The sequence below is a fragment of the Thermothelomyces heterothallicus genome, assembly GCF_042370625.1.
Source record: "Thermothelomyces heterothallicus CBS 202.75 unplaced genomic scaffold P884_scaffold_4, whole genome shotgun sequence".
Taxonomy (NCBI): Eukaryota; Fungi; Ascomycota; class Sordariomycetes; order Sordariales; family Chaetomiaceae; genus Thermothelomyces; species Thermothelomyces heterothallicus.
In genome coordinates, this window is record NW_027192565.1 from 1,017,510 (window position 1) to 1,036,730 (window position 19,221).

Here is a 19,221-nt window from a genome sequence, read left to right on the forward strand (position 1 = left end):
GCGGCTGGCTCAAGCCAAACCGGAAAAACATATGATACTTGCGAAAGTGCTAAAAATTGAATCATGCCCAAAGACCGACGTCTCGTGAACTAACTATGATGCTTGCCAGACTTTAGGGGGCGCGTTCTTCCACAGCCCAGGACAACGCACCGAAATCGCATACTTGCATACCAGTGGATTATAGTCAGGCCCCATATTCAACTATCCGAGCGTTCAGGACCCCGCACTCCACAACGTGGAACCACAACAGGACCCCTAAGAATTCGAACAGCAGCAGGCCTAGTGGGTTGGGTTTCCGGTGCTGGGAGTGAATTCTGAATCCCGGTCCTGGTGCTGGGCTCCCGACACTCGTACTACCAGCAGGACCCGGACTCTACTGTATTGTGTCTTATTTATTTTTCTCACGAGAGCCAGTCATTCTTTTTCCGTATCCACAATGGGCATAGTGTTCCGAAATTGATTTCTTCAGTTCGTTTTTTTTTTTTTTTTTGAGGAACTTCTCGGGTCGCGCTTGTGAGCCCCGCCATAACTCTCACAGTCTCATCTTAAGCAGGATCAGTTGGTGTCTATCCCCCCAGATCCAACCCTCACCATGGCCTCGGGCTCGACTCTCAATCCGGAGTCGGACAGCTTCGAAAGTCGGCCCGTGTTCTACATCGGACAGCATGATTCGAGTCGCAAGGAGGCGCTCACAGACGACCAATACGCACAGGTTCTTGACAGCGGGGTAAGCAGGAATGCGGTGCTAGAAGAAAGCTGACCCAAAGCCAACGCTTACCTGACATAGTTCCGCTTCGTTACTGCGCCCATCACCAATGACCACTTCTTCAAGCGGGTCGTCAACCTGTACAGGGACTACCTCAAGGAGCGAGAGCAGTGGGCCCAGCAGGGGGAACTCGCCGTAGGCCACCAGGCCAATCCGTCCCTGCCAGGACCCGTGGTGCCGACACTGACGGACGAGGACACTTCGGTGTACCCCAGCAACTACATTGGTTCGCTAGCACTGTACTCTAGCCCCTGGATCGACTTGTGCTCTTCTGATCCGCACATCGCGAGCATCTCGCGCCAGGTCCTGAACCTTGAGGCGGCCTATGCCAACTTCTGCGGTGCCAGAACCATCGTTGTCCCTGGGCCCAGACGAGACGACAGCAGCCGCGGCATTGCCCAATATGCCCGCGCGATCCGGGAGGTGCTGCATGTGGCCGGCCGAGCCAACATCATCATCCACCTGCCCATGTATCGGGAACCTGGTCTGGAGGAGAAGGCGGAGACTCTCTCGTCCATCTTTGGAATTGAGAATGGCGCAGGTCCAAATGCCAAGAAGGAGGTTGACCTCTTCGGTACTTGGGATTCCTGGAACACCATCAGATCGGTCTGCTGCTACTCGATGAGGCTTTTTGTCGGTACGTTGGGCCAATATCATCATGTGTTAGAGAGCCCGCCTGACCAGTAGTTCACAGCCATTCGGATCCCTCGCCGCGCTCCTGAGAAGACTCTCCAGGAAAGATGGTTTGCCGAGCCACTGCATTACCTGACCATCAGCAAGGAGGTCTTTCAGCCTAATCGCGCCGGCCACCCGTCGCTCAGCAGGCACCACCAGGATCTGATCAACCGCTACATGCGGCTGAGAAACGCCCCATGGCTCTTGCTCTGCGATGTTGGCCCTAGCACGGAGCAACTAGCTGCCTTGCTTGACGAGACGGCCTCTGACTTCCCGTCCCTCGCCGAGGCCAACCAAGCGCTGAAGGAGAACCGACGGCCGCATATGCCAGCCATGAACGCGTACGTCGGGTACATGAAGTACCTCGAGCGTCAACAACCGCCGTTCTCTCCGATGGAGACGCCGGCCCTTACAAGCTTCCAGGATTGGCTGCAGCCACCCCTCCAACCACTGGCCGATAACCTCGAGTCGGCGACGTACGAGGTGTTTGAGGGTGACCCGGTAAAATACGATCAGTATGAAAAAGCTATTACCGAAGCCATGATTGAGTGGAGGGAGCTCAAGAAGCCGACGTCGACATCAACTCCGGAGAATCCTTCCAACCCTGAGCTTGTGGTCACCGTTGCCGGCGCCGGACGGGGGCCGCTGGTCACACGTGCTTTGCGCGCTGCCGAAAAGACCGGCACGCCCATCCAGATCTGGGCCCTCGAGAAGAACCAGGACGCTTATGTGTACCTCCTGAGGAAGAACAAGGTGGACTGGGACAACAAGGTGACCGTGGTCAAGACGGATATGCGCGGGTGGGAAGGGCCGCGTCTCAGGGGAAGAGAGGACGCCATCGGCAAGGTGGACATCCTCGTGACGGAGCTGCTAGGCTCGTTTGGGGACAACGAGCTGTCTCCCGAGTGCCTCGACGGCATCCAGAACCACCTCGCCCGGCCCCACGGCATCTCCATCCCCCACTCGTACACGGCCCATCTCAGCCCCATCTCCACGCCTCGTCTTTACGCCGACATTAGCTCGCGCATCGTCGGCGACCCAAACGCCTTTGAAACCCCCTGGGTCGTGCGCCTGTTCGCCCTCGACTACGTCGCCCAGAAAGTCCCCGGCCACCCGCGATTCCAACAGGCCTGGGAGTTCGTCCACCCTGTCCAGGTTCTCCGCGCAGACGAGTTCGCGGCAGTACACGGAATGGCCGCCAGGTACGCCACTGGCGGTGTGGGCAGCATGGCCGGGTCGAGCGGCACCAACGAGCACAACGCCCGGCACTGTCACCTGACCTTCGTGTGCCCCACGCGCGGCGTCGTCCACGGACTGGCGGGCTTTTTCGAGTCCGTGTTGTACGCGTCGCAGACGGGCAAGGGCAAGGAGCCTGTCGAGATTAGCATCTTGCCGGATCAGATCGATCGGAAGAGCAAGGATATGATTTCGTGGTTCCCCATTTTCTTTCCGCTCAAGGTACAAACCCTTCATCCCTGTTCTCAAACCTCAAGGGGTCTCGGTGCTCACGTCTACTTCAGAAACCGCTCTACTTCCCGCAAGATAGCGAACTCGAGGTCAGCATGTGGCGGCAGACGGACGACACCAAAGTGTGGTACGAGTGGCTGGTGGAGGCGTACGCCTGGGTTGGGCCCAACACGCGGATCAAAGTTGGGGAGTCGGAACTGCACAGCAGCCGCAAGGTTGCCTGTTTGATGTAGGGCTCTCGAATTTCCATGCTGGCCTTGTGAGAGCTGTCAGCGTCCCCTGGTTGCTTGATGGCTTGGGAAGGGACGCCCAACCTCCTTCGTAAGTACTGTGGCAGGGAGCAAGGTGAACTCCGTGCCGCAAGATTGCTGCTCTGCAGACGCTCCTTGTCTCCCCGTGTATCATCAGCCTTCCCTGGTCTTCCTTGTCTTCTTTTTATCCTTCCCTCCTTTGACATCGTGCCATCATCGACTTGTCTACGTCAACGAGTTCCACTCTCGGCCCCCGCGTTTTATTTCCCCAAGAAGAGCGCCAACCGGTCGCCTTGATAACATTTCATCATCCGTTCCACCAAGCTAAACTTCCCCGAGAACGTACGAGCCGTAGAGAACCTCAACCCTCCATCTTCGTATCCTTGTCCCCTTCCCCGGCATTGTCTGCCGCCTTGACGTAGAGCACGTTGTTGCACCGTATCAGCACCTGGCCCAGCGCCCCGGTGAACTTGCGGTCGATGAACTCCTCAGTGTTGCTGAGCTGGATGTTCATGTAGCTGTCGATGCTCTAGAAGTCCGCATCGGTCGAAGTCAGTACATTGCTTCCCTAGCGAGACCTTCCCCGCGTCAAGTAGGAATTGGAATATACGCACCACCAATCTCCCCTTGTACTCGGTCTCGCCCCACTTGAGGCGCACGATCACGTCCTTGTTGACCAGGTCCTGGAGGAACGGCCGCGGGTTGACGGGGACGAAGCTCATTGTAGCTGCCGGTTCTCTCTTGGCTCTCTATGATCTAGACTGTGGGATGGGCGACACTGGGTTCGGCGTTTTAGTGTGGAAGAGGGGGGGGTTCGGTTTCGGTTCGTTTGATGCGCCGTCCTGATCTCGCGGTGGTACTCGGTATTGCCCGGCAATCGGGTGTCAGATTGGATGGAAAACCTATCGCCTCACCCTTTTACTTTGTCCGGGGGGGGGTTGTTTCGTTTGGTGCAGCGGTGAATTGGACGCGTCTCGCCGGTTTGTGGATGGATGGTGAACCAAGCTCTCTTTCCACAGGGTGGGCTTCCCCCAAGCTGGGAAATTTTGGCTTGGCAGATGCCAACGAGCAGGCAAGCCTGGACATCTGTGGTAACGGAGTACCTTGCGTTAGAGGTAACTGTCGGCCAGGCGCAGCCGTCACCAGCTGGTATTTCGCCTGCCAACCAACGGTGGACTTGGACTGTAGAGAACGGCATCTCAGGGACTGCCTTCCTTACAAACTGCCTTTTACGTAAATTCATTTTTTTGGACTTTCCCTTCTGTTTTCCCATCTGTCTCATACATTTGTATGGTCGATCCTTCATAACTTTTTGCATGCGAAAAACCAAAAAGTTGTTTAATTGACTAACTAACCGTGGCTCCTCCAGATTCCTCAGTGCCCTAGCCCGATATCGACCAAGCAGGATAAGAATACACGCATTCTCAGGATGTTAGCTGGCTCTTGGCGCAGCCCCTTCCCAAGCTACATTTGCCTTGGCTCGTTAACCAAGTGTAGCGTAAACGCAAATAGAAATACAAAGCGTATGTGCAAGGTAAGATATCACAAGAGAAGTAAAATCCAGCCTGCAGCCAACGCCAACCAAATCCATCCCAAGATAGTCGTACTACAAGCCTGGATAATGCAGCGGTCGCAGACGGTTCATATTACTTCGTACGGTGGCCACACTGGTCCGGCCCCGGAGATCGCATCATCAAAGTCGACAACCCCGCCATCCTCATATCGATCATGGAGCGCAGTGAACTAGTTGCAGAGAGCTCGAAATCTGGCCCAGTATGGGTTTGGATCTCTGTCGTTCATCGACAGCCCCTTTCAAATCCAAGGCATCGCCATGTTTCCTGCCCGAGCGTGCCTGTCCGTCCACTCACTCCTCTCCGATTCGGGCGTCGCCCTATCGCGCACCGTCATGGTGCCAGGCACTTCCAGCTCGGCCGCCTCCTGGCCCGCCAGCACTCCACTATCTCTCAACCCTCCTAGGGTGGTAGGTGCCGTCCCGGTAGCGGGCGAGAAGGACAGGCGCTGTTTGGAGATGGACATGGACCGCCGCCGTGGCGAGGCGGCCTCCTCCGACAGCTCGTAGGGTGGGGGAACTGTACGGTGAGGGAATGTCGAGGACGACGACGGCGGGAATTTGTCCTTGGGTGGGACCGGCGGGGGTATATCAGACGGTGCTTTCTTTAACCCCTTTTTCCTCCGCCAGCGTAAGAAGAAGAAGAGGCCTATCGCGCCGGCGAGGAGGAGGGCGGCTGCCGCCGATCCGAGGCCGATGCCGATTGCTGCAGAGGTGCTAACACCGCCGGAGGAGGAGGAAGAAGAAGAAAAGGAGGTGGCGGAAGAGGAGAAGGAGGAGGAGGAGGGTGGTTGGGTGGGAACGAGAAGATGAGTAGAGTTCGAGGCCGTGGGTGATAGAGTGCGGCTGGCGGCGAAGAATGCCTTTTGAGGTGAGTCAGCCAAGCGGCCTCCAGCCTGAGTTGGTCATCTACCTACAGGATCATCGTCGGAGGACGTCGGAGTCGGATCGTTGGATTTGAACCGGACCTGGATCCCGTACGCGGTGATGGCGTTGGACGTCTCGGAAACCACCGTCGTCGTCCGAACCTCGCCATTCTTGACCACCGTTACGCCGAGGACGGCCATCGCGTTGGTCCATGCGGTCGTGCACCCTATCGAGTGCCCATTCGAAAGGGCAGAAGCACGGCAGGTGTATCGGAAATTGCTGCAGGACGGCGCCACGTTTAGCTCGCTTTTCAACTATCACACGGGCGCTATCCGGATGCTTCAAACATACGTCGGGCAGCATATGACGGCCGTCTCCGTCGTCCTACGGGCAGACGCGAGACTTGAGCAAGCCGTTGTATACCCGTGTGGACACCATCCTGGCGAGTAATAGTTGGTCGGCGCCGGGTCGTAGCCACTGGGAAAGCAGTCGATGCTGCCCGAGGTGAAAAGAGGACCCTCGACGTAACGCGAGTGGCTTGCGGACCAGATCTGGTACACTTGTGGAGAGGTTGTCGTGCAACTTGAAGGGGCCCGAAACGTCGTTGTCAAGGGGCCGACGACCGTCATTGTTGCGCCGGCTCGCACATTGGGGATACCGTCGTCGGCAAACCACCACGTTACGGCCTCAGTTTGGCCTAGCAAGGAATACTGGCCACGACGGAGGGTGGATGGATGGATGGATGGATGGGAGTGACAAAAATGGGGAAAAACAGAAAAAATAATTAGAGAAGGATGAAAGTTCTGAGAATTACAATCCAAGCCAACGGCGCAAAGTTCGTTCGGATGGGGAGCACCGGGGCTTTCCACTCTCGAAGCCACGCGCCTCACTCCTACTGTGCTCGATGCGAAGCGAGCTGGCGGAAGCCCGCTCTTTCTGGTTGGGGTCCGCGGCGGCGGTGCGGCGTTCGTCTCAAACCCCTCTCCTCACTGATCTCCTGCAGGAACAGGACCGCAGGTCTCACCCTCCAATGGCTGATACCGGGGATCGCGAGACTTTTACTTGTAAGACATGTTTACGTATGCTTGCTTCTGGATAGACTGCCCTCATATGGGCAGTTCCATGCTCTGTCTCTGCTGCAACACTTGGACGGAATCGGTCCCAAACCGGCAATCGCACCAATCGCGCGATTGGAGCTGTGCCGAGCCTGGCGCAACCACATTGCGCTAGCTCGATCTGATCTTGGGGGCCAAAAAAAAAATCGAACAGACCGCCATCCAACTAATCCGTACGTACAAGTACGGATTCGCGCATTGTTGTGATGTCTGCGCGGTGATATCGAAGGACGATAGTTAGAGCCCACCACCGCCCGAGTGGCCGGGACACGATGGACGGCACAGCACCCAACGGGATGTCACCAACCCATTTCCCGGGCATCATGAGGGGCCGATGGTATATGTACGGATTACATATGGTATACCTAAGAGTTGCTGACATGAGTGTTCACGCTGGTGGAGCAATCCTCAAAATGCACTAGTGTATGTACTGTACTGTGCAATACTGTAATCAGTCCGTAACATGAGGTTGGGGATAACGAAACACCCAGCTTGGGCGACCTGTTGGAGCCGTTTATGGTCGAGGAACAACCTAGAAGAGGTGGTGGCCTTCAACCTCGCCGCTTGCCTGCGTCTTCAGCGTCACACGAGAAAGCTGAAGATGGAGAAGAGCGCGCCTTAGACAGTCGGGTCAGGCCCGAAGTTCTTCGCATCGGCAGTTCCCTTCGACTGTCGGATATTGCTTCGATCTCATGGTCAAGAAGGACCAACAAGCAGCACAAGCCAACATGGCCAGGAAGCCCTGCTCGAGTTCTCACCGCTACTGGCCCAACAGATGAGAGCGTGCAATGGTACGGAGGATAACGAACAGATCTCTGGGGAGACTTGACTGAGGAAGCTTTTCCCACCTACACCGTGTCCTTGGAATTATCTCACAATTGAAATTGAGGACCAAAACGTTGACTTTGAGCCCAAGACTGGATGTTTTAGACGTTGAGTTCACGGCCGCCAATGTACCGTTGCGTTGCACGCTGCAAAGAGGGGGGGGGGGCGCGCGGGGTGGGGAGGATGGAAGGTTAAGACGATCAGCAGAAGTGGGTGCCTGAGTGGAAATCCTGATGTGCAGCCCTTGCAGTCTTGGCAAGCAAAGGCGCGGATCCGGCTTGACATGGCAAGACAAGCAAGGAAAGATGGTTGACTTCGTCCAACCAACAAACAGTTGTGTCTCAGAAGTTGATTTCAACTTGCATCGACTCCACCATTCCGCAGCACCTGGTTGCAGAATCATTTGCTGCTTGAGGACGCTTTTGCTTCTTCCCTTCTTGATCTGCGGTGAACCAGCGCGAAGGGCTCATTCTCTCTCCTTGCAAAAAAGCGGGCAAGACTTCGCAATTTCGGACGAGACTGTCGCTTCCCTGGTACGAAGTAGCTACCTGATTACCTGAGTTATGAGGACACCAGTCTCGCATACTGTCGTACCTAGGACCTTCCTTCTTAGCCGGATATTTGCCTGCGAAGAAGAGAGAGCAGGCGTGACCCCGATGTGCACGGGGTAGAAGTTTGGAAAATTTAGTGTGCGTGGGGTGGCGATCGAGCATGCTGAGCTTGTTTTCCCCCCTCACTCTACTTCATTTGTATCTTGGACAACTTCGCTAGAACCCGCATCTATGATTCATTCGCTCGCTTCGATCGTTCAATCACCATTTGAGTCCTCGATTTCGGTCTCGCCAAACTGGCACTCCCCCACTATCATGGCTCCTTCTCCCCTGCACTTCATGATCACGCTCCTGATTTCTACTGCCCTGGTGCGGTCCGATAATGAGCAGGTGTGGTCGTCAGCTTCCTAGGTTATGATCGGCGACCACACGCCGCTTGCTTCGTCCAATCCAATCCTCACGCCCCTCGGGGCGAACCAGATGTATGTCCAGGGCGCTGCCTTCCGCAACCGATATCTGCACCCGTCCCGCTATGACGAGCACGTCAGTATCGTTGGAATCGACTCCGAGCATATCAACACCGCGCAGCTTCATGTCGAGTCATCCACCGATCGTTGCTCCTCAGCAAGCGCCATCGCCTTCATGCAAGGTCTTTACCCGCCAATTCCACATGTAGCAGGCGACTCTGACGTTCCTAACCACCACTGGTTCTCTAACGGGTCAATCCCGAACTACCCCTTGAATGGTTATCAGTACCCTAATATCAGAACTCTCGCGCCTGACCGGGACCCAGACTCGATCTGGTATGCGATTACCTTGGGACTGCGTCGAGGTCATGTCGCTGACGAGCTGTAACTGCAGGAGCCAAGGTCATAGACACTGCCGCAAGCATGAGGAGTCGATGGCCATGTTTGCCAACAACAGCATGGTCGACTCGATATACCAAGACAGCAAACCGTTTTACAGCAGCCTCTAGGACAGGGTGTTCTCCGAGGCATTCCCTCTCTCTCAAACCAACTTTTACAATGCCCATGAACTTTACGACTACGCTGCGTACCGCTGGAACCATGAGAACAGTACGGGTTCGGCCATGACCTCCGATGACTTAGAGGCCCTGCGGCAGCTTGCCTGGCAGGAGCAGTCACTCAAATACGGGCACTCGGATAACGATCAGAGAGACTCGAGCTTTGCCATTGCCGGCCGCACACTCGCATCCAGGGTTGCCGCCATTTTTGCTGAGAACATCGAGTCTCGGGGTGAGCGCAACAAACTGAGCCTCGCATTTACCACTCACGAGCTTTTTTTGGGCTTCTTTGCTCTTGCCAACCTCACTGTTGGACCCTCCAGCCACTTGTTCTCGCAACTTCCCAATCCTGGCGCGACTTTGGCCTTTGAGCTGTTCTCCGTCGATGAGCCAATTGGCTCGCACAATGCCGACTCCTCTAAAGCCGACGCGTCCTGCCGAGTCGATCACTATAGCAAGGCATCAGGATCCTGCAATGTCAGAGCCCGTCGTGGGTCCTGTGAGACCGGAGCCATGTCCACCTGCAATACCAGAAACACGAATGCCTCCAACCATCTGCAGCCCTTTTCCTCTCAAGCTCCCACCTGCCGTAAGAGCAGCACCATCAGCCCCTCCTTTCCCGATACGGATCATCTGTACGTCCGCTGTCTCTACCAAAACCCCGACAGATACAACTACAGCATCAAAAGCGGCAACTCGACTCCAGAGCTCACCCCCTGTCCGCTCTTCGACAGCACGCACAGTGCAGTCCCCTTCAAGCATTTCAACGCAATTGTGTCAGCAATCGGCATTACCGATGCCGCGAGCTGGTGCAGCGCATGCGGGAGCAGTGACACTGTCTTTTTCTGCAAAGGCGCCGAGCCTCGCACCGAGCAGCAGCATCATCATCTGCTTGCCGCGCTAGCCGGGTCGATGGGGACGCTGCTTGCCATGTCGCTGATTGGCTTTCTGGTGTGATTGGAGTGCTGCGAAGGAGCCCAAAGGCTGAGCTTGGTTCAGTTGGGAAGAAGAGGATGCATCGAATGTGATGTATCAACAGGAAGAGACCAAAGGGAGCCATGCTATCGTGGTGACGCTACAAGGTAATTCGGTGAGAACAAGGTCCGGCAGTCACAGCGTCTAAGAGTACTCTGGACAGGCTCGATCGTATGTATCCTATACTTAACTTATAGATAGTGGCATAGAATCCATAAGGTGATACATGGCCTCGTTCTTTAGGGTCTATCAGTGAAAAACAATAGTACCTTGGTTAGGCTAATAAGTTGATCTCGCCTTAATAGTCCTCATTTTAGAACCCGACACTCCTCAAACAAGAATGTATTATTCTATAATTATCATCTAGCTACAAACCCCAGCCATGTCTAAATAGCTAGTGTTCTCTCGGTATCCCCACCTGATCTTGTGCCGTTTGGAATGTGTTGGACGATTTGGGCAAGCCAACTCGATGGCTCTTTCTAAGATCAACCAACCTACCTAGGTACTTTCCTGATCTCTGAGGTCGGCTGGGTTGCGGGTTAAGTAAGATGCAGGCGCATTGGTACCTAACCTACCTACCGCAGAGGAGGATTTGCTAGCCTTTCATTTTGTGCCCCTACCTCCTTAGAACGAATAGGTCGGTTGCCCCGAAGGGAGACAGTTCCCGTGTCGTGTTGGGCATCCAGCAGTCCAAGATAAGGTATTAATTAAGGTATTTTTAGACAACCTATGGACGAGCTACACCATCTCTCTGGTAGATGCTGGTACTCACGAATTAGTCAGAATATACAATCATGCCGCGGAACCCGCGAAAGAGAACGCAGAGTGGTTATATGTAGAGCATCAGAGATCTTTGACACGGCACTGTCGTGTTCGCGTCTTGACGGAATTCAACCTTTCGTTTCTGCACCCAGCCCAAGACAATGTCGACCCTCGGAAACTCGATATACACTCAAGCCTTCAATTTTGGCAGCTTCAACGAGAATGGAGTGGATCCTCGTACCGGCCAATACACCTTTTCGATTCCCATCTTCGAAACCCCATCCGCGGCACGCAACTGCCCCCCTCTCCGGCTCTCCATCAAGTACAACCCACTGTATTTGCAGGAGTTTGGGTTGGGCCGGGGTTGGTCCCTTAATCTGTCAACCTACCAGCGTGTCGAGCAAGGAGGAAGAGCGCGGGCCGCGTTGGTGCTCTCGACCGGCGAACACTACCGAGTCACGGAAACGCCGAATTCCTGCTCCGTCGACGACCAGAAGCTCCGAAGCTTCTCCTTCACAAAGACCTCCAGCATTGTCCAGCACAACGAAATTGTCGAAGATGGGATGGCCGGTCGCTACTACAAGATCGCCCACAAGTCGGGCCTTGTCGAGATCCTGTCTGACGACAATGGGAGATACAATACTGCCGTTCCCGTTAAGATATATGCCTCCACTGGGCGCTCATTGAAGTTGGTGTGGGACAGGCACGGAGAGGAGCCCCGGCTGGTCAGAATTCGAGACGGGGATGACGACTTACTTAGCCTGCACTATACCAGTTCGCTGGTCCAGGTCAAGCGCAGTCCGGGGACAGCCGAGTCCAACGTTATCTCTCTCACGCTGGACGACGATGGCTTCCTTGCACATGTGTCTTTCCCGATCTCGCAAGCAGGGGGGCAGGACCTGGAGCGATATGCAAGGCCGGCATGGGCGTTCAAGTACAAAACATTCAGCAACGACATTACCTGCCTGACCACCGTTGTCAGTCCTGCCGGGCTCGTCGAGGAGGTGCAACACCGGGAGGATGGTCACCGACTGCCAGGCTCCTCCCGGTTCTCCTACGAGTACATTCCGTATGTCCTTTCGCACATTGTGAAACCCGGCTGTGGCCGGCCACCCACCGAAACGACCTATAGCTTCTCGACCCGCAACTTTCTCGGCTATGGCGACAGGTCTGTCCGGATTGACGACGAGGACAACCTCTACCGTGTGCAGGGGGTTTACCTGTACACATGCACCAGCTTCGTCAAGGGCGGCCCGGAGACACGATACACTTACAACAAATTCCACCTCTTGACGGAGGTGGCACAGCGGAAAGGGGACAAGTATGTGGTCCAAAGAATGTCGTACCACGATTTATTGGCTCAAAGGCTCGATTCCTTCGCTGCTCAGCCGCCACAGTTCCAACTCCCGTCGACAATCCGAACCACGTATCAAGACGCAAGCACCGGGCAATCGCGTGTCGAGACGGTCCATCACGACTTTGACGAGTGGGGAAATCCCACCCGGGAGGTCGATGCGGACGGCACGGTAACCTACTCCTCGTTCTACCCGGCATCCGGTCACACCGACCAAGAGAGCGGCGAGGTCTGGTGCCCGGCAGATCCCCACGGCTTCAAGCGATACCTCTGGGATGAGAAGACCATACCATCGCGCGGCACGGAGCCGTCGTCGGAACCGCCAGCGCACTGCGTTTCGTACCGGTACCAGGGAATCCCCACCGCAGGCACCACTTCCTCATCCGGCGAGCATTTCGTCGTCGCGCGGCAATGTCGGGTCCTGCGAGGTGGCAAGGCCGTCTCCGTCACGGACTTTTCATGTGTTAACCAGCCAGGGAGTAGAGACCACGGGCGCCCGAGCAGGAAGGTCACGCATCTTCCCTCCGAAGGGCAGCACCAGGAGGTTTTCGACTGGTCGTATAACTACGACGCGGAGGAGGGGACGGTGACGGAACAGGTGCGCATCACAACTGGTGGCGGCGGTAATCGTCCCGTCATGGGAGAAGCCGAGACCGCCGCAAGAGAAGAGAAGTCGGCGTTTTCCCTCTCTTCTGGGTTGGTTGTCTCGCACGTCGACGCTACTGGAATTACCAATCACTTCCGCTACGACAGCCTCGGCAGGCTGGCTTCTCTAACCATCAGTCGGGGAACACCGTACGAGGCGACTCGTCGGTACGAGTATGCCCCGGGAGTGCAACGAGATGATGGGTCTGGGGGCGGAAGCGTTGTTACAGTTACCGACGCCGATGGGGTGACAACGCGGACGTTCACAGACGGACTGGGCAAGGTGTATCGGGTTGAACGCCGGGACGTCGACGACGACGACGACAACAACAACAACAACAATAACAACGGGAGCAGCGAAAGTAGCCAAGGACCGCAATTCCGAGTCGTTGAAGAGTACAGCTACGACGAGCTCGGCCAGTGCGTGCGGGCCGACGAGGTGGATTGGCTCAGAAGCCCGGTCGACGGAGAGGGGCCGAGGCAGCAGCGAAACAGCTGGGAGTTCGGGTACGACGACTGGGGCCATCAATACGAGGCCAGGCACAATCATGGTAGCCCCATGTACTGGCACACTGACCCCATCGCGTTGACCGCGTCTGAGACGATGAATCGAGGCGGAAAACATGAGGTCCGGTTCAATCTCTTGGGCCTCCCCGTGAGTCGGGGACTGCTTGACGCAGACGGCACGACCATTCACGGGGAGGAATATACGTACGACGGCCTGTGCCGCCTCGTGGCGCACAAAGACAACCACCTCGGCCACACGACGGAGCTTCGGCACGACGACTTTGACCGAGTGGCCCAGATCATCAGGCCGGGCGGTCACACTACCCATGCCGAGTACGGGCCACACAGTTCGGCCATTCTGCCCGCGTCGATGAGGATCGAGGGCTACGGCCCCGTTGTCGAGCAGAGCTTTGACGGGGCGGGCCGGCTTGTCCGGAGGATGGTGGGCGGGCGTACTACCGGCTACTTGTACCGGGGCAGCGAGCCCGAGCCGGCCGAGCTGACCCTTCCGGACGGGAGCGTGCTCCGGCTCACCCACAACGCCGCACTTGGATATGCCCTGACGAGTGTGGAGAGCCGCGACGGCGTGGACCGGTACGGATACGACAGGCGGACGCGGGCCATAACGCGGCACGAAAACGCACACTCCGCAGTCGACCTCCACTACCTCCCATCCGGGTTGCTCGCTGGCGAGACCACCGTGATGAAAGGCGCGACGTCGGAGGATGGGTGGGAGCTCGTGCTCTCCACAAGATCGACATACTCGATGGGCGGCAGGTTGCAGCGATACGTGGACATCAACCAGCAGCCGCAGGAGATATCGTACGACGACTGCGGTCGGCCTCGGCAGCTGACTCAGGGCGGCCTCGTCGTCACGCTCGAATACGACGACGCGGATTTCCTGGTCCGCAGCCGGGTCACGGCCCGTACTCTTCCTGAAGGCCAGGGCGTGGGCCTGACGACATCTCTGCGGTACGACGACATGGGACGCGAGACGGACCGGACCGTCCTTCGGGACGGAGGGGACGTCCTCTACCAGCTGAGCCAAGAATACAAAGGGGGGCGACACCTCGCGAAGCGCACTCTGCGAGACGGCGAAGGCGCCATTCTGCGGTACGAAGAGTTTAGGTACGACAGCCACCACCGCCTCGTCGGATACCTCTGCGACGGATACCTGTCCCCGGCCGCCGACGGAGACGGGCGCTGGCCTCTCGAGGGGCAGAATTTCGCCTTTGACAGCCACGGAAATCTGGTAGAAGTTATTTCCGGCCTCGGACTGGGCGAGGGGCAAAACAAGGCGACGTACGTCTACCACGAGCAGGACCCCGCGCTCCTCGTCGGGATCGCCAACACGCACCCGGATTTCCCCCCCTTCGTCCGTCTCCAGTATGACGCCAACGGCTGCCTGACCCGGGACGAGGAGGGCCGGAACCTCGAGTATGACGCGCTCAACCGCCTGCGCGCCGTGAGGGACCGGGGCGGGCGGCTGCTGAGCCGCTACTACTACGACGCCACGGGGAAACTGATCTGCCAGGCGGTGCCGGGGCTCCCGAACATGGTCTTCTCGTACCGGAACGACAAGCTGGTCGCCGTCACCCGGGGTGACCTCCAAGTCAGCTATCTGACATACGGGTCGTCGTACTGGGGCTATAACGTCTCGCGGGGCGGCGAGGTGCAGAACTGTCGGATCTGGGCCGCCGACTTCCACGAGTCGCCCTTCGCCTACGTGGACACGCGCGACCCGCGCCGTGTTTGCGACGTCAGGTACACGCCGTACGGGCTGGACGTCGGCGCCAACGAGAGCTGGGAATGCGCCCATTTCCAGTACGTGGACCTCTTCCCGCGCATAGGGTTCAACGGGGAATGGCGGGACCCCGTGACGGGATGGTACCACCTGGGCAACGGCTGTCGCGTCTACAACCCCGTCCTGATGCGCTTCCACACGCCCGACACCTGGAGCCCCTTCGCCACGGGCGAGCTCAGCAGCTACGCCTACTGCGCCGGCGACCCGGTCAACCGCATCGACCCCAGCGGCCACCTGAGCATCTTCGGGTGGGAGGTGAGCGGCCGCGACCTGGCCATAACGTGCGTCGGCATCGCCGTCGGCGTGACCGTCGGCGTCCTGACCGCCGGCGCCGGCCTCGCCGTGGCCGTGGCCGCGAGCGCGGCCGTCGGCGCCGTCTCGGACGTGGCGACGGGAGCCGTCTACGACTGGGCCAGCGACGGTAAGGCGCCGACGTGGGAGAGCGTCGGGAGGGACGCTCTGAACGGCGCCGTCGGCGGCGCCGTTGGCGAGGTGGTAGGAAGGGGGGGGGTGGCCATGGCCAAGGCCGGCGCGAGGGCGATGAACAAGACGCTGGGCAAAGTCCTCGCGGGCGCATCCAAGCTGCAGAGGGCGGGTTTTCCTCCGCGCATGCGCTTCAAGGCGCTCAATACCCGCATCTCAAGGCTGGAAAGGGTTGAGTGCGCAGGCAATCTGAATGAAATGGGAAGAAGGCATCTGGCAGACCTGATAGCCAAGCGCGACGCAATCCTGGCTAGGCCAGAATGGGAGTGGATAGAGGATGGAAATAGGTTGAGAAAAACTTGCAAGCTGCCGCAGCTCCAGCGGAGCAATCTCATGCAGAAGTACTATGACTTCCGCCATTACGTACGTGAGGAGCGACTCCCCGTACAAGACGCGGCCAGAATGTTGGGAGACAGTCACTTGGAGGCTCTCAAGGAACATCCGGGCCAGTGGACAATCCGGCTAAGCCAGAAACACCGAGTCGGATTCCTGATGGACGAAGCCTCGCGGAGGATCGAGGTGCTGCAGATCGGGGATCACTTCACTGGCAGGGGGTGACAAGCTGACTTGCGAACGGGTTGGACTAATTAGGGGACATTCAATTGCAATGTCTTTGACAGGTCATCATCTCTCGAATCAACATGAACGTAATTAGTGCAGCCCGAGTTATCATAATTATTAAGATTTAACTAATAATAGGTTAGATCTAACTAGCCTACTAATAGGGATAATAGGCTAGGGTTTAATATATGCCGAACGCAGTGGTGAGCTCCGGTAAGCTTTGGAGAGCGCTTGCAGTGGGCGGCTTGAAGGAGTAAAAGATGCCTCGTTGAACTATCCACAAAGGAGACAAAAACGGGTGATATTTATACAAAAGAACTGGCCAATGCGTTCGAGCGCCTCACACGCTATGGCACGCGCGTGGCTAGTGCTTTGGAAGCTCCATCGCTTCCGACAATATATATTTAGATAGTATCCCCAAGTGCCTCTAGCACTTGGAACAATCAACGCATCTTATCGCCACTTATATGGACCTATACCAGTTGGTCCAGGAGCACCACCAATGGCACGAATACCGCTATGGCGTCGTGTCATTATAGTCTATCTGAGTTGTAAGAAGCAACTTTGCTCCTAATGCTAAAGGTACTTAGCAGAGGGCAATTCCATCGTTAGGTGATATATGCTTACGGATTAGTTTCAGACACCTTATAATTAAATTAGTAGCCTGATTAATTACTAACTAATTAAAGATGTATTGTGGCGCTGGGGTTTGTTGACCATTCAAGTTACCATTACTAATTTGGTAAATAACGAGCTACCTAATTACCCTAAACATATTCAGCTTAGACTATTGAGACGGGCATTTCGAACTGTAGGGGGTCGCAGCACCGGGCTGCAATATCTTGTAACTTCCAGCACATACCCCTCGCCCTGGTAATACTCCCGCGCCCGCGCTTCCTTTCGCTCCCGCGGAGCCGTCGGTACTCTCCGCAGTAGTGGGTGTATCCGTATGCTAATTACCTCCTGATTAAGGTCAACCCTAACCCGGGCGGTATGAAAGTTCTCGGTTTTTTTTTTTCCGTTTGTTTCATCTTTGATTCATCCAACGTCTCGGATCAGGCCCTCTTTGGTTGTAACCTCCCCTTCAACCAGGCGAAGGCTTTCCTAAACCCATCGCCGACCCTTTCGTTGTTGTCTCGGGCGTTCTCCAAGCGTCCCGTCTTGAGTCCGCCGGGCAGCATCAGCCAGATCAAGAGGATGAAGAGCAGGATGGCCAGCACAATGGGCTGCAGCACCTTGACGCCCTTGCTCTGCGCGATGGCCCCGACGGCGAAGGGGAACAGGGCGGCGCCGCCGCCGCCAAACGCCGCGGCGAACCCGATGGCCGACACGTGGTAGCTGGTCGGCAGCAGCTTGGTCGCAGCCACCACCGCGGTGGGGAAGAGGGGCCCCAGGAAGAAGCCTAGAAAGGTAACAAAGGTGACCGAGGCGGCGACGTTGGGTACAAGCCAGTACAGGAGCTGCAGGGCCACCGACAGCAGCAGGTACGCCGCGATGGCCACCTTCTCGCCGATCTTGCCCGTCACGAAGCCCAGCACGACCCTCCCGACCGTCAGGCCGAGCCAGAAGAAGGTGGACGTCAGGCCGGCCAGGAACGGCTCGGCGTGCCGCACCCGGAGCATGAACGTGGTGATCCACCCGCCCAGCGACACCTCGGCGCCCACGTAGCCCAGCAGGAAGACGGCTACCAGCCACACCACGGGCGACCGGAGCACCGCCCGCGTCGTGGTGCGCTTCCCCTCCTCGCCCTCGCCGCCTCCGCCGTCACCGCTGTCATCTCCGTCATCTCCAGCGTCCCCCGCTCGCAGGGCGGCGCGGTGCACCTCGGCCGTGGCCCGCCAGAAGGCCGGCACCATGAGGAACAGCAACAGGCCGTCGAGGCCGATCATGACGTAGTAGAAGTAGTACCAGGGCAGGCCGCCCTTGGTCACCATGGCGGTGGCGATGAGGGGGCCGATGGTGCCGCCGAGGCCGTAGCCGCCGTGCAGGACGCCGAGCAGCTCGTTGGCGCGGTCCATGTTGCCGACCCAGGCGTTCCAGGCCGAGTCCTCGATGCCGTTGCCGAAGCCAGTGAAGAGCAGGATGACGGGCAGCGCCGGGTAGGGCGGGTGGGACACGAACGGGACGATGCCGATCAGCCGCGACACGGGCCCCATGACGGCGACGCCCACCTGCCCCAGCCGGTGGTGGATCTGGTTGTTGAGCAGCGCCGCCAGGAGGTAGCCGGCGAAGGGCGAGAGGAAGACGAGCGAGACGACCGTGTAGCTGATGGAGTAGTAGGACTCGATCTGCGTTCCGCTCCCGTCAGTTTCGCGTGTCGGACGGAAGTTTCAATTCCCCGACCCCCGAAAAAGTGGTGAGGGGACAACGGGCAGGCCAAGAGACATACGTATGGCAGCAGGGCCTGGACGGAGGGTTAGCATGACAGACCGACACGAAATAGATTGCGACAGCATAAAAGAAAAGGATGTGGGGAGCTGAGGGAAGGGGAGAAGGGAGGAGGGGGCATACACCGAGTGCGCCGTCTGTCACGCCCATGAGAGTGAAGCTGTAGAGGATAGAGAAGTACCGGAAGATGTTCACGGCAGGGTCGTTCCATCTCTGGAGCTGCTGGCCCGACTGCGGCGAGCGCGTGCCCGATTCCTCGTCGACGGCATTCTCGAGCGGCACCGCTTTCTCGGAGTCGTTGTGGGCGTCCCGGTCTTCGCTCGGGGCGGTGCCTTCGTGTATAGCCACATCTTCCGAGACAGCGGTAGCCATGTTGTTTGTGCGGGAACCAGGGGGTCGATCGCCCGAGTCTTGGGATGAATTGTTCACGACTCCAAGACTGCCGTTATCGGGCCGCCATCGAGGAGATGCCGCTCTATTTTATGCTAGCGACTGAGCTCGTGGTTCAGATTGAATTGAATTTCGGTCCTCATTCAGGAACTCCGAACTTTGTCAATTATCCCCTTGTAAAGGCCGCGGCCGGCCCATCGCCCGTCAGAGGCCAGACCGCAGGTTGTGTTCGAGCTGCCAT

The 19,221-nt window shown here is 57.4% G+C and overlaps 8 protein-coding genes across 8 annotated transcripts; 5 read left to right on the forward strand and 3 right to left on the reverse strand.

Moving 5' to 3' along the window:
* Nucleotides 1-473: 473 nt before the first annotated feature.
* Nucleotides 474-3,166, forward strand: P884DRAFT_238142 (methyltransferase-like protein). Its single transcript, XM_069440070.1, has 4 exons — nucleotides 474-727; nucleotides 788-1,403; nucleotides 1,461-2,899; nucleotides 2,962-3,166. Exons 1-4 carry the CDS (start codon nucleotides 593-595, stop codon nucleotides 3,139-3,141), a joined length of 2,370 nt encoding a protein of 789 aa, XP_069300144.1. The 5' UTR covers nucleotides 474-592; the 3' UTR covers nucleotides 3,142-3,166.
* A 193-nt stretch (nucleotides 3,167-3,359) lies between these two features.
* On the reverse strand, nucleotides 3,360-3,975 carry P884DRAFT_96572 (uncharacterized protein). Its single transcript, XM_069446200.1, has 2 exons — nucleotides 3,774-3,975; nucleotides 3,360-3,688 (listed from the first exon to the last, which is right to left on the reverse strand). Exons 1-2 carry the CDS (start codon nucleotides 3,879-3,881, stop codon nucleotides 3,521-3,523), a joined length of 276 nt encoding a protein of 91 aa, XP_069300145.1. The 5' UTR covers nucleotides 3,882-3,975; the 3' UTR covers nucleotides 3,360-3,520.
* A 408-nt stretch (nucleotides 3,976-4,383) lies between these two features.
* Nucleotides 4,384-4,939, forward strand: P884DRAFT_96589 (uncharacterized protein). Its single transcript, XM_069446201.1, has one exon. It carries the CDS (start codon nucleotides 4,589-4,591, stop codon nucleotides 4,904-4,906), a length of 318 nt encoding a protein of 105 aa, XP_069300146.1. The 5' UTR covers nucleotides 4,384-4,588; the 3' UTR covers nucleotides 4,907-4,939.
* Nucleotides 4,940-4,971: 32 nt separating this feature from the next.
* P884DRAFT_275548 (uncharacterized protein) lies at nucleotides 4,972-6,225 on the reverse strand (the record flags this gene model as incomplete). The annotated part of the gene is made up of 3 exons (XM_069442858.1): nucleotides 4,972-5,592; nucleotides 5,647-5,875; nucleotides 5,948-6,225. The coding sequence occupies 3 exons, from the start codon at nucleotides 6,223-6,225 to the stop codon at nucleotides 4,972-4,974; spliced, it is 1,128 nt and encodes a 375-aa protein (XP_069300147.1).
* Nucleotides 6,226-8,053: 1,828 nt separating this feature from the next.
* Nucleotides 8,054-8,995, forward strand: P884DRAFT_256288 (uncharacterized protein). The gene is made up of 3 exons (XM_069441054.1): nucleotides 8,054-8,736; nucleotides 8,841-8,890; nucleotides 8,949-8,995. The coding sequence occupies exons 1-2, from the start codon at nucleotides 8,502-8,504 to the stop codon at nucleotides 8,846-8,848; spliced, it is 243 nt and encodes an 80-aa protein (XP_069300148.1). The 5' UTR covers nucleotides 8,054-8,501; the 3' UTR covers nucleotides 8,849-8,890; nucleotides 8,949-8,995.
* P884DRAFT_256289 (uncharacterized protein) lies at nucleotides 8,857-10,516 on the forward strand. The gene has a single exon (XM_069441055.1). The coding sequence runs from the start codon at nucleotides 9,178-9,180 to the stop codon at nucleotides 10,066-10,068; it is 891 nt and encodes a 296-aa protein (XP_069300149.1). The 5' UTR covers nucleotides 8,857-9,177; the 3' UTR covers nucleotides 10,069-10,516.
* A 493-nt stretch (nucleotides 10,517-11,009) lies between these two features.
* Nucleotides 11,010-13,335, forward strand: P884DRAFT_318915 (uncharacterized protein; the record flags this gene model as incomplete). The annotated part of the gene is made up of 2 exons (XM_069445347.1): nucleotides 11,010-13,034; nucleotides 13,067-13,335. The coding sequence occupies 2 exons, from the start codon at nucleotides 11,010-11,012 to the stop codon at nucleotides 13,142-13,144; spliced, it is 2,103 nt and encodes a 700-aa protein (XP_069300150.1). The 3' UTR covers nucleotides 13,145-13,335.
* Nucleotides 13,336-17,257: 3,922 nt separating this feature from the next.
* P884DRAFT_283144 (major facilitator superfamily domain-containing protein) lies at nucleotides 17,258-18,996 on the reverse strand (the record flags this gene model as incomplete). The annotated part of the gene is made up of 3 exons (XM_069443639.1): nucleotides 18,714-18,996; nucleotides 18,592-18,606; nucleotides 17,258-18,490 (listed from the first exon to the last, which is right to left on the reverse strand). Exons 1-3 carry the CDS (start codon nucleotides 18,960-18,962, stop codon nucleotides 17,258-17,260), a joined length of 1,497 nt encoding a protein of 498 aa, XP_069300151.1. The 5' UTR covers nucleotides 18,963-18,996.
* Between the last annotated feature and the right edge of the window lie 225 nt (nucleotides 18,997-19,221).

Excerpts from the sequence above, each read along its gene's own strand:
- P884DRAFT_256289 (XM_069441055.1), top strand. The coding sequence starts at position 9,178 with ATGACCTCCGATGACTTAGAGGCCCTGCGGCAGCTTGCCTGGCAGGAG.
- P884DRAFT_96589 (XM_069446201.1), top strand. The coding sequence starts at position 4,589 with ATGTTAGCTGGCTCTTGGCGCAGCCCCTTCCCAAGCTACATTTGCCTT.
- P884DRAFT_256288 (XM_069441054.1), top strand. The coding sequence starts at position 8,502 with ATGATCGGCGACCACACGCCGCTTGCTTCGTCCAATCCAATCCTCACG.
- P884DRAFT_238142 (XM_069440070.1), top strand. The coding sequence starts at position 593 with ATGGCCTCGGGCTCGACTCTCAATCCGGAGTCGGACAGCTTCGAAAGT. Across the intron at positions 728-787 it reads CACAGGTTCTTGACAGCGGG|TTCCGCTTCGTTACTGCGCC; the intron begins GTAAGCAGGAAT and ends TACCTGACATAG. Across the intron at positions 1,404-1,460 it reads CTCGATGAGGCTTTTTGTCG|CCATTCGGATCCCTCGCCGC; the intron begins GTACGTTGGGCC and ends AGTAGTTCACAG.
- P884DRAFT_96572 (XM_069446200.1), bottom strand. The coding sequence starts at position 3,881 with ATGAGCTTCGTCCCCGTCAACCCGCGGCCGTTCCTCCAGGACCTGGTC. Across the intron at positions 3,689-3,773 it reads AGTACAAGGGGAGATTGGTG|AGCATCGACAGCTACATGAA; the intron begins GTGCGTATATTC and ends GCGGACTTCTAG.